This window comes from Apostichopus japonicus, chromosome 8 (assembly GCF_037975245.1).
Source record: "Apostichopus japonicus isolate 1M-3 chromosome 8, ASM3797524v1, whole genome shotgun sequence".
NCBI classification, from domain to species: Eukaryota; Metazoa; Echinodermata; class Holothuroidea; order Aspidochirotida; family Stichopodidae; genus Apostichopus; species Apostichopus japonicus.
The window spans coordinates 24,829,071-24,841,101 of record NC_092568.1 but is presented as its reverse complement, the minus strand read 5'-3'; the positions used below and the strand labels follow the sequence as shown (position 1 = coordinate 24,841,101).

The following is a 12,031-nucleotide window of genomic DNA, read 5'->3' as shown; positions in this document are numbered from 1 at the left end:
AGCCACCCATCGTGTTGTCTCTGCTGTTGGAGCTTATATTCAGTTCAGAGTATTTTGATGATACCTTCCACATGTTTTATACCCAGATTGTTATACTTGATGTGCCACCATGTTTTGTTCTAAACAGACTGTGTTAGAAATCTAAACTGACTTTGTCATTGAAATATTTAGTATGAAGATACTACAATCTACAAACAAAAAGTGGGAAAATGTTACATGACTTAGTCAGCAGGGTGTAGAACACACACTACAAATGAAGCTTCAAGATGTGAATGGCACAGCATTAAAGCTAATTTGGAAATTGTTTTGCCAAATTACTTTTCATATTAAAAAAACTAGTGTAGGGTAATACTAATGTATGAAAAATTGTCAAACTTTCACCTTATTTTGGTTAAAGATATAGGAAAGCTGATTGAATGATATAGCAGGCAAGTGCTTTATGAAAGGATACGGATTTTGGTTTGTAGAGAAGTCAGTAAGATGTAAACTATCTGATTTCCTCTCCAGATTTCGATCTTTAGTGCATGTACTTCAGAGGACATTTCCCTCCTTAGAAGTGGACGTTGAACAACAGCTGGAGATGTATAAGGTGAAGTATTAAGTGCTGCTGATATCTCTGTCTAAGTGATTTGATGGGAAATGTAATGAGGTGAAGCATTATCCTTGAAAAAATAATATAAATCACACAGCATTACAAAATGGAACAGATATTAATAAAAGCAAATTTTTTGCCAACAACTTTTATATCGAAGACGATCGAATCACGATTATTGATCATTGATGGCATCGTTCCAATTAATGTTTAAAATCTTGGGAGCAAATGTTTAGATTTCCAAATGCAACAACATTTACAACAGAGATTATGGGTTTCTGCAATCTGCTATCTCTGGTGGAACTGTAATAAAAAGCACTACTTGAGCTTACAACTTCAGTTTAGCTCTCAAACTGATGTAAGTTTTGTGAACTGAACTTGGATGTCTCACATATGGAAACATCAATGGATTCCTTGTGCCATCTTGCTGTATAATAGCCGACATGAGTTATCACCCTATGGTGTTTTCCTTGGCAGTTGTGCGTGGGAAGTCCTGGTAGGATGTTGACAAAACTGCTGGGTTCAGGAATAGACCGACAGGGTGATGAAAAAGATGGCTCTAATCTGTCAAACATCTTGTGCTAATTTATGGAGTTTTGAAGAAATGTTCAACAGCTCTTCAAAGTCGTTCATATGTGGTATAAATCAGAGAAAACTCTACGGCAACATGCATCCGGTGATAAAACCCACATGCTTTAGGATTGCAAACCCTCCCCCCCCCCCCCCGTTACCACCACCACACCCTCCTCTCCTCACCTCTCTCAAGTACAACCAAAACATTTCAGACACGTAGTCACAGCTATCATTCTTGCAGACAGTGAGTGACCTTAACAAACTTTTGGAACATGGAAAGAGCATGTTCATTTCATATACTATTGTTTTTGTTCTAATATTAGAACATTTTCTGGGTAAAAGAAATACTTAAAAGGCATGGACAAAACAGTGATGAATCTGAATATGTCATGTCAAAGGTTAAGATGTGTATTTTATTGGTATCTGTCTGGCTGAAACTTGCTCTGTTGTAATTCCTACTCTCCTACTCAAAATTTCTTGTCTGGAAAAAATGTCCATTTCAATATAAGTAATCTTTTCTTTGTCCATTTTCTTTCTCTCCAGAAATATGCGGAGGAGATTCGGCCTATGATCTGCGACACTATTCATTATGTGAACAATGTTCTACTGAACACAGACAAGAAAGTACTTGTGGAGGGAGCTAATGCAACCATGTTAGACATTGATTTTGGTAAGTTGTACCACAAGATGGCTAACATTACAACAGATGTAAAATTAGCCATTGTACAATACTAATTTTATCTACCCCTACCACCACCCCCCCCACTCCCCATCTGAACCCTTTGTTACCATTAGGTGACTCCAAAATATCTCTATGAAAAACCTAATGGGTATACACTTTTGTAAAATGTATGATTTCATAATGCTACCAGAGGTAAAATTCTTTAGTATCCATTAAATGTTTCAAACCTCTCCCCCCCCATTAGCAACTCTTGTAAATATGATGAGGTTTGTTGTATTCAGCCTCAAATTCAACACTGCATAAACATGCAATTATAAATATCCCATCAGCCATTCTTAGGACTCTTTTATGTTGTTTAGAAGTTAGTATTAAATAACATTGCCTTCATATTCAAGACTAGTTTTTCACATTGCTTGTCTTGAAATGTTGCAACACTATAGTACATGTTGTTGTAGATAAACTATCAGATTACTTGATTTGCTCAGCTAAAAAAATACACAACTAAGTCAAGATTTGCTTTGTGATGTTTACCATTCGTGCCTCGTATCAGAGGATAACACAGGATTGGTTTCCGTTTGCTAGTTTACTTTGAGGATCTGCAAACAATCTATTTGAAAGTTTCAATAACCTCCCATCGTGTGGTAAGCCTGTTGTCATTCACTGTACACGCCTAGTTAATAAAACATCCTATATATATATACTCTCTTTTGTCTTCATATGAAAAGAGTGATTTACATTTTATTGTGGTGATAAATGTGGTTCACATGTCCTTTTTGGTTAATATGTAGTTCCATTTAGTCTGCAGGTAGGATTAATATATGTGAATAATTAATCAGAATATCAACAGCAAAATTGAAATTGATTTTTTTTGTCCCTGTTTGTCTTCTTTGGCCATTACAATGATGGTTTGATGGATGTGATTCAATAGAAATATTTTACCAAGGGTTTGGCTTGCACATTATGGATTAATTAATTAATTAATTATATGGATTAATTAATTAATTATATATTACAAGCTGCATGTCTCGATTGCTACATACATTGTAAAAGACAGTTTCCTTTTTCTGCGGTCAGTTATCTCTAGTATTTTAAAAATTTTGTAAAGTACAGAAAAACATCTCTTTTGACTAGAGAAACATAAACTCTTGAGTTTGATAGCTTGAGATAAGAATGGGTGTCCTTAATATGTCGATAGGCACCTTCAAATTCTAGATCCCGATTCGATTTCAGCAGATTCTTTAACAATGAATGGATGATATCTATAAGCATTTCAATTATTTGGCAGACAACTTTCCTGTGTCTATCATTTCAAATGTCTTATTTGCTACAATCTCGATGAAAGACACTCCAGTCTTTGGAAATCTTTCCAGCCCTGTAGTGTTGAATAAAACTCCTATGTCTATCATGTTGATATCACACAAAAAGCTTCTTTTTTTTTAGGGATGTTTATCATTGCCACAAGATACAAGCATGATTTGATACTATCAGCTATGTTTCATGCCTCCTTTTTGCATGCATGATTCTAGAATGTTACAAACCCTGACACTTGGAATCGGTTTAAGGCATTGCAGAAACAGCAGATGATAGCTACAACTGCTTGTTCTCATAGCAACCGTATATTTATTTAGAATTAGATTCTAATTTTTATCACTGCTATTTTTTATCCTTGACAGGTACTTACCCTTATGTGACATCATCCAACTGCTCTATAGGAGGGGTCTGTACAGGTCTTGGTATCCCCCCTCACAAGATTGGCGATGTCTATGGTGTCGTCAAGGCTTACACCACCAGAGTGGGAGATGGTGCCTTTCCAACAGAGCAATTGAATGTGAGTAATGTTCTGTGAGTAGTGTTTTGTGAGTAATGTTTATGGAGAGTTCATAGGGGAACAGGAACCCCTCCTTTCAATGGTGAAAAGAAAGGAAACTTCAGTGGTTTGGTCATGTAATTAGACAGAAGAACAGTCGGACAAACACTATATTGCAAGGAGGGACAGATTGGGTACGAAGGAGAGGCAGGCCGGTTAAAACCTGGATTGTAAACAAAAACCTGGACTGGGATGGACTTCAACCAGCTCATAAGAACAGCTGACAATCGTGAATTGTAGAAAGCTTGTGTCGTGTCATCATGTCGCCCCAACAACACTCAAGCTATGGGACATAGATAGAATATCCTACAAGAAAGAGGAAGGGTGGGTTGGTGGGTGTCATAGGGATTTATGAATCTTTGGTGTATCCTAATTCATTGAAAGGGAAATCCAGGAAAGGAATATGAAGTATATTTGGTCATCAAAAATAAATTCACTGAATTTCTTCATGTCAGGAAGATGTTCTAGCTATAGACTTAAATGCTAAGTGCCACTCTTAAGAAGGATGATAGTTCAATTTTTTGATTGATTTAAAAGGGAAGTTGTTTTGGAAATTGAAGAAGCATAAATGCTTTCAAGATTTGTAGCTCTACACCGATCAGCTGTTTCGCTGGATATCCTCATTAATCAACATCAGTTCTTCACTACTGCAAATGGAAGCTCTTTTTTAAATACAGCTTAAAAAATGTGAATCCTGACTAGCTACCAGGGCTTCTGACTAAAGCTTCAATCGAATCAAACACTCTGTTTTTTTATTTTTTTATTTTTTTTTGTATGAACTACAGGTATTTCTGCTTCCTGAACATATATAATTACATCAAAGGCTGCCCGCATTCTTTTTGAATTGTAATTAAAACAGGTTTTCCAATGTTTTTCCACAAGTTTGAAATTATGGTATGCGGTTTGACGTCATTATTATGCAGTTTTTATAAAAATAGGCAATAAGTGATCTGACCATGAAGTAGAATTAGTTTCGTTTCATTTACTTCCTGTTAGGACGCAGTTACAGATATTGCATTATTCTGCGCTTTGATCTCTGTGTGAAGTGTCGAGACCATGAAATTTGGCGATCCATTGATCCATTGATAATTGATAATTAAAAGGAAGGAAAGATCAAAAGAAAAATGGAGATAACAAAAAATAAGTAAGACAAAAATGGAATTGCTACAAGGACAAATTTGATCTGCTTCCACCAGGTTTGGCGTCTTCAGATGTGGCTTAGAGAATCTGTACTTTTATGCATAACACCAGTTAATACTACATATGTAAAAGGTGTTGATCATTTATTAACAGCCTGGGTTAAATGGAATGATGTCAGTAATTTGGTTGTGTCAAGACCCACTAGCAGAGATATCATAGTAGAACAAAGTGTGACATGTTAATTTATTTCCTGCCTTTATAGGGAACTGGTGAAACACTGCAGGTCAAAGGTCAAGAGTTTGGAGTAACAACAAAGAGGAAACGAAGATGTGGCTGGTTAGATGTCGTCCTGTTGAAGTACACACAAATGATCAACGGTTTCACAGCGTAAGTGAGAGAGAGTTATTTCAGACGTCCTTACAAAGTGCATAAGTGTAGCATGTTTACTGAATACATTTTAATTTTTGCTTAGGTTTTAAGATCACAGATTATTGGTAAGTAGTAAAAAGAAGACAAAGAATATGTAATATTACATAGAATCTAGCTGAATTCTTTAAGGCTTGTTTCCTCTTGTACCTTGAAACTGAATGGAATGTGTAGAACACAGATGTGATGAATGAAACAGATCTTGAAAAGATGTGTAATATTGAAAAAACAAAATAAAGTATAATAGGTATAGTGTTGGCTTTGCTTCCCTCATGTATCATTGGTCGTCAGATTGCTGAACAGTTCTGTAACATGCCAAAGTGTGTATCAATCTTTGCAATGTCTCTTGTTCACTGTATGTGACTTGATTGTTGTTTGTGGTCAGGGGAATTTGCGAGCCAGATCGGGCCCCTGAGATAATTAAGTTACTGCCCCCCCCTTTTTCCAAAGTCATAATTTATGATATATATTCATTGGCAAATTCAGATTTTTTCACATGGAGCAAAGCCCTAATCTGTTACATTACGTAAAGTAATTGTTCTTTGTGGAATGTTGTCAACAGTGATTGTAAGATGTCCCTGAGACAATTCATGTTTAAGTAGTATGTCTTTTGTAAACTTGATTGAAAAGATATTTCTGAAGACAGATTTTGATTCTGCTATTGGTGAAATTGTGAAATTACCTGGAAAAATTATTGTAACATTGTGTGACATTCTGAACATTGACATGTATGTTTTTTGTCAAACTCTTTTTGAGGATTTGAATGTCATTTGAATTACATTGAGATCTCTCTTCTGTTTATTTTCATAACGTTTAGGTTAGCGGTAACCAAGCTAGATATATTAGATGGCTTTGAGGAGATCAAGATTGGAGTTGCATACAAACACGATGGAAAAGCTTTGGAATCATTTCCAGGTAAAACGTTGTCAGTGATAGACTAAAATTGTTGTTGGTTTACAGTGTTTTGGTACTCTAGCAGCGAGTGTGTTTGTTAAAAGCTCATTGCAAATTCGTTGGGGATGTGCTCATTTACTTAATGCTAAGTTAAATGTTTATGGGAAGTTCATTGCCATCTGTAGATATGCTACAGTATTAAGCAACTTTCTATAGGAGTTTTTACAGTGGTGAATTCTTGTGGTACAAAAAACTTAAGTATCCTCTAAAAGTATGTTATGTACTTTAATTGTTTGAGCTCTTAAGATATGAAGTTTTTCAGCATTGATGCAGTCGCAGGTTTTGGTCTATACTTGATTGTATTACAAGCAGTAACAGAAAACAACAGAAAAAGACACTTGAAATTATGGCCTTTGTTCCAAATCATGTTAGTTGCCAGTTAAACTTGGCAAAGTATGTTATTCTGTATCAAAGATTATTGTACATACCTTTATACATAATTTGTACACTATTTACATAATTTATACAAAATTTGTAGAGTTTGTGAACCAGTTTATATACTGCCTGGCATCAATCGGTTTTTGATAACAGTCTATACCATTGTCCTTTTCTATTGTCCTTTTCCATTGTCCTTATCCATTGTCCTTATCCATTGTCCTTTTCCATTATCCTTTCCATTGTCTTTTCGGTTTCCAGCGAGTCAAAAAGTCCTCAAGGATGTTGAAGTAGAGTATGAGACGTTACCGGGATGGAAGTCCGATATTTCAGGAGTGAGAAAGTTCAAGGATCTACCGCCAAACGCACAAAGATATATCAAGAGAGTAGAGGAACTTGTAGGAGTACCAAGTGAGTGTCCATTTCTTTCTTGAGAGTAGTCAAGATATATGTAAGCCTTCCCATGTTGTACACTGTGTGACCTGTAGGGTCACTGATGGATGAGTGTAGTCGGGACTGCAGACCGTCCCTATGTGAAAGGTTGACGACTAATACAGCTGTCGATTGAGGACCAAGGATAGGGATGTATCTCCTCCACACATGATTATAGAGATTTCAATGAGAACAGAGACAGCAGATTTAACTCGTGACTCATTAACGAAAACTTCCAATAGATGGCGCTATATAGAAATAATACAGTAGCAGTTTAGATAATAACAGTGAAAATACTACAGATGGGTACATAGTGCTGGAACAGAACATTCATTGTTCAGACGCCTCGAGTAGGGCTTGCCGAAAATGTGATGAGGTTTTTGTAAGTTGTATAACAAAAAGCAACAGATTGCTTTACTCTAACCCTACAGGTTTCACCAAATATATGACAATCTATGATCTAAGTGTCTTTTCTTCTCTGACTGTTTCTGACTTACACACATCTCTTTGGTCTCTCACTATTAGAAATGTTACTGTAAATACATTGTTCATCACAAAAAAAAGTATTTACTCACCAGCTGTCACCCAACATTTGCATATTTAATATCAAACTTGTTCCCTCTTACAGTTCGATGGGTCGGTGTCGGCAAAAGCCGAGCGTCTGTCATCGAGATCTACTAAGTGATGTCACCAGAGCTTCCACTTCTGATGATGTTTCCATGACAACCCCAAACGTGATAATCTTCCATGATATACCCTACGGTTGAAGCGATGACGACTTTATCAGTCCTTCTTGAGCAATGTCGAAGAAGATGATCTAATGCTTTCTTTTTTTTTCAAAGCATTTTGAATTTTATATGAGGTTGGCCTTTATTTGTCGTTGTTTCATTTTTGTACATCTTTAGCTGCTGTGTGCCATTGTGTGGTATTTTTCCATGTGTGTCAAGTTTTTGTTCTACCCGTGATGGCTCGTCTGTAGTTAACTTTACACAAGCACCTATCTGTTTATCATAAGTGTAATCCTCCCCGCTCATTTGTCAGTCACGATATTGCAGCACCCACCAATAATTACATGTTATATCCAGTGGCTATGTAATTCCAACTTTCTGACTCAACATATAACCAGTACTTTATTGATTTGGAGAAGAAGAATCTGTTCGATAGCTCTTCCAGTGTTTAATACACGACTAAATTACTGTCAAGGATGGGGAAGTTTGGCCCGTGCTGGTTCAGAGCCTTATAATATCATTACATCATTTATCTAACCTCACCCTTTAACCTTAAATTACAGACACACACACACACACACACACAATGGCCCTTTGTAACATGACCAAGGATTAAAGGTGGTTGGTTGTCGACTGTGCAGTCAGACACTTTTTAAACTCCGTCATCAGTATTGCCACAAACTGGTAACATGCTATTGAGAAATGAGTTATTCAAAAGTACTTTTTTTGTGGAACATCTGATCTTCCATAGCTTTCCCAGACTGGGGGAAAATGAACAAAGGAAATCATTGCATGTCTTCCTGGCAATACTGATGAAAATACTAGGGGGGACTACTGACTACATCATACCACTATACTTGATATTATGGTACTTGATACAACAATACTTGTTACTAAGACAATGTTTATCATCTATAGACTTTTCATGCAAAAGCTTCTTTTTTTTACCTCACAATTATATATTGAGATTGATATATTTTCTTAAGATTTTCTCTGTATTTTGATTGCAAACTGACTTTAAATAACACGGCATCTCAACAGATTGTTTTTTACCCGACAAATGCCAAGAAATATCGAATATCGAATATTTTTATGCAATGTGATTCCTCCACATTGCCCAGTCGTCACAACAAATTGTCAGTTTTAAGTGGTAATTGGGAAAGAAATTGAATTAGTTTTAGAGTTAGCTAATTAAAAGTTAATCATATTTTTGAGAGGCAGCTGCATACTGCTTTAATGATGATGACATCATAATTAATATCAAATGTTTAGATTTGATTCCCAGACTGTTGTCTGACACTGTGTCATGCAGTCATGTGACTAGTTTTGACCAATGTACAGTTTCCTTTTTGTCATCATTGCACACAACTGTTGGTGAGATATTCCCTCGCTGATAGAATAAACTTGAGTAAGCCGTGCCATGGTTCCATGTTCATGGATTGTTCAAAGGTTGAAACCTTCCAATTTTGTACATACCTTGCCTTGAACTTTGGGGGCGGGGGGAGTGTTGGGGGGACACAACAAACTGAACTTGTTTATATAGTTTTCTTCCTTTGGTGAGTCACTTTTAACTTGATATCGCCAGAGATGTTATTTACTCTTATATTTCACATGTGTAGTTTAGAATTACAAGATGTCTCATTATCGTTTTAATAGATAGGTTCATAAGTGAAAGATGTGCACCCTCTGATGTTTCGATCGTTCAAATAATTTGTGAGCAGGTACATTTGTCTCGAGGCATATATATAGGTTTTATAGTTCATAGGCTTTAAACTAATTGAGTTTATATTTGAATTAATTTCTCTCCTTCCATTTGATATTTGAAAGTTTTGAATTGCTAACATGAGATAAGCCATTGATTGAAGAGATTAAGGAAGAGAAGGAAAGATGGTGGGGGTAGGGGAGGTGGGGGGTGAGTGGAGATTAGATATATTTGAAATTGGTCTTTCCCTGGTTTATTTTGCAACCTTCATCGTACATACTTTTGTGTTGCTGTTTGTCCTATTTCTGATGTGACAATTTGTATTTTGTTAATCTTCTTTTATGCTTTAGTTTGTTTTGGAATATCAACAGAACATGAGGCTCATTTTCATATTCTCTTTAACAACTTTCTTTTGTCCCTTTTTTCCACCTTTTCAACCAATTTCTTTTCAACCGATTAAGTCAGATTCTTTGAGTCAGATTCTTTTCAACCGATTGAGTCAGTCCATGTACAGACGTACAGTAATGTTGTGTTTCAAAACATGCTTCATATTTGTTGTACCTTTCTCGCGTCATTTAATTTTGTCTTTGTTTTAAGTCCATCCACAACAAAGAAGTTTTCAGAAGGGGAGGAGTTTTTTTTTCAAGTTTCTAGATCATGTAGGCTTTACCCGCACAGGAAGAATATTCACAAAAATGTCAAACTTTTTGTAATTGGTATTGTTCAGCACAATTTTGATTTGTTTTCTCCTTTGTCTTAATTTTGTTCACTTAAAACATGATATACATAGTAGCTAGCATTGTAATGCTGCTTTGAGGGGGGGGGGCATTTGTGAAAGAAGAGAGGGAAGGGGGAGTGGTGGGGCTGAGTTGTGGCCAGAATAATAACTAATTGTCACTGTCAGTGTGTGTTGAAACAAGATTATAAATTTATGTACAGCATATACAGATCTTCCTATTGGAATCCAAATGTTCTAAATAATATTTTTATTATTTCAATTTTCACTTGTTTGTAAAGAAGAAATTCTGCCGTGGTTGGAGAGATGCATAACATGACGTAAAATGAGTAATTTGACTATGCATGTATCGTTGTAATCATTGTCTCCTTGTATTCTGAAGTGGAAAATATTGAACAGAAGGGGGAGGGGAAGGAAGGGGAGGGGAAGGAATGGGAGGGGAGGTCATCCTCTATGAGGTATATAACCCTACAAGAAGAGTGATTAGTACCATTATTAAGCTCATATGAAAGGTTCTAACAACTTCCCCCCCCCCACCCTCAAACGACCCACTCTCCTAGTCATGAATCCTAGTTGTAGTTGCTATGTTTGAAGGAGTGAAGTTTACTTTTCGTTGACTACAACTGTTTGACGACGTAGATGATATCACTCCACATGTGCAATGCTGAAGAGAACCGCAGTCGACCGTAAAATAGTGTTACATAGAAACCTCTCAGCTAAAAAAAAAAAAGTTATCCCATATAAAAGAATAGAAAGAATTTGAAAGCTCATTTCAAACGACGTTTCTTTTAATGTATTACTGTGAGCATTCAAAAGGGAAAATCATCATCATTCATAGAGATTATGTTAAAGTTATACTGGAAGGAATCGCACCACCTGGGCAAACTTATCCTGAATTTAAAGCAAGAAATTGATGGAAAATTGAGTATGAATTGACCTCAGGAATAACAACTGTTACCTATCAGTCTGAAGGTCGTGGTGCCAAAGACATTGCAGACATTGCAAACCATTGAGTTGGTCATTCGTAACGTTCAAACTTATAGTGACACTCAGTTGAGTGTCTCAACTCGGGTATCCCTGGCGCCAGGGGCGGACTGGGTCTTAAAATCGGCCTCGGCATTTTTCACCTAGCCCGGCCCATTATTCATTGATATGTTACTTACTAGTGATCGCCGTCCTGTGGAGGGGTATAAGGGGAGGGGTTGTCCCAAATTTGTTTGAAGTTAAGGAATGCCTAGATGCAAAATGGTGCTATATTTCTCAATTTTGTAGTTTACAATAATCCTTTAAAAAAGACCCCAAAATAATTTTCAGTAGCAACACTTGATTAAACTGAGGAAAGTTAAAAACGTAAACATAAATAGACAAAAATATGTTTTACACTGGATTTTAATTAGTTTTACAAGCATTTTGTGACAACATGCTTGAAAAAAAAACCTAAATAAAATCCACTAAAACATATATGTTCAATAACACGAGCACATGTCATGTCTACGAGAGTAGGACCCTACGCAGTTCGCTGCTTCTGGCAGCCACATCATCAATGATATTTTCAAGTTTGGCCAAGATCCTTTTTTTCCACAGATATCAACATGAACGCCTCATGATGTTCCTGTGTCATTGTACTTCTCAAACGGTTTTTTAATCTCTTCAAGGCAGTAAAAGACCGTTCACATTCCACTTGTGACACAGGTAGCGTTACCAGCAGCTTGTAGGCAAATCCAGTGCTCTTGTACGGTAAGCATCGGTGAAAAGGTTCAACTTGAAGAGCGCCTTGTAGCAGCAGAGAGGACAGTCTTTACATGACTGATTCCCACAGTTAAA

General features: G+C 36.4%; 1 protein-coding gene across 1 annotated transcript in view; it reads left to right on the top strand.

Moving 5' to 3' along the window:
• The window catches only part of LOC139971246 (adenylosuccinate synthetase isozyme 1 A-like), a 30,179-nt gene extending 19,634 nt beyond the window's left edge, over positions 1–10,545 (top strand). Inside the window, exons 6-12 of the mRNA XM_071977545.1 lie at positions 508–589; positions 1,709–1,835; positions 3,521–3,675; positions 5,117–5,241; positions 6,098–6,195; positions 6,871–7,020; positions 7,670–10,545. Of these exons, the coding sequence (XP_071833646.1) occupies positions 508–589; positions 1,709–1,835; positions 3,521–3,675; positions 5,117–5,241; positions 6,098–6,195; positions 6,871–7,020; positions 7,670–7,722 (790 nt within the window). The 3' untranslated portion in view covers positions 7,723–10,545. The remainder of the gene's footprint in view (positions 1–507; positions 590–1,708; positions 1,836–3,520; positions 3,676–5,116; positions 5,242–6,097; positions 6,196–6,870; positions 7,021–7,669) is intronic.
• The last annotated feature ends 1,486 nt before the right edge of the window (positions 10,546–12,031 follow it).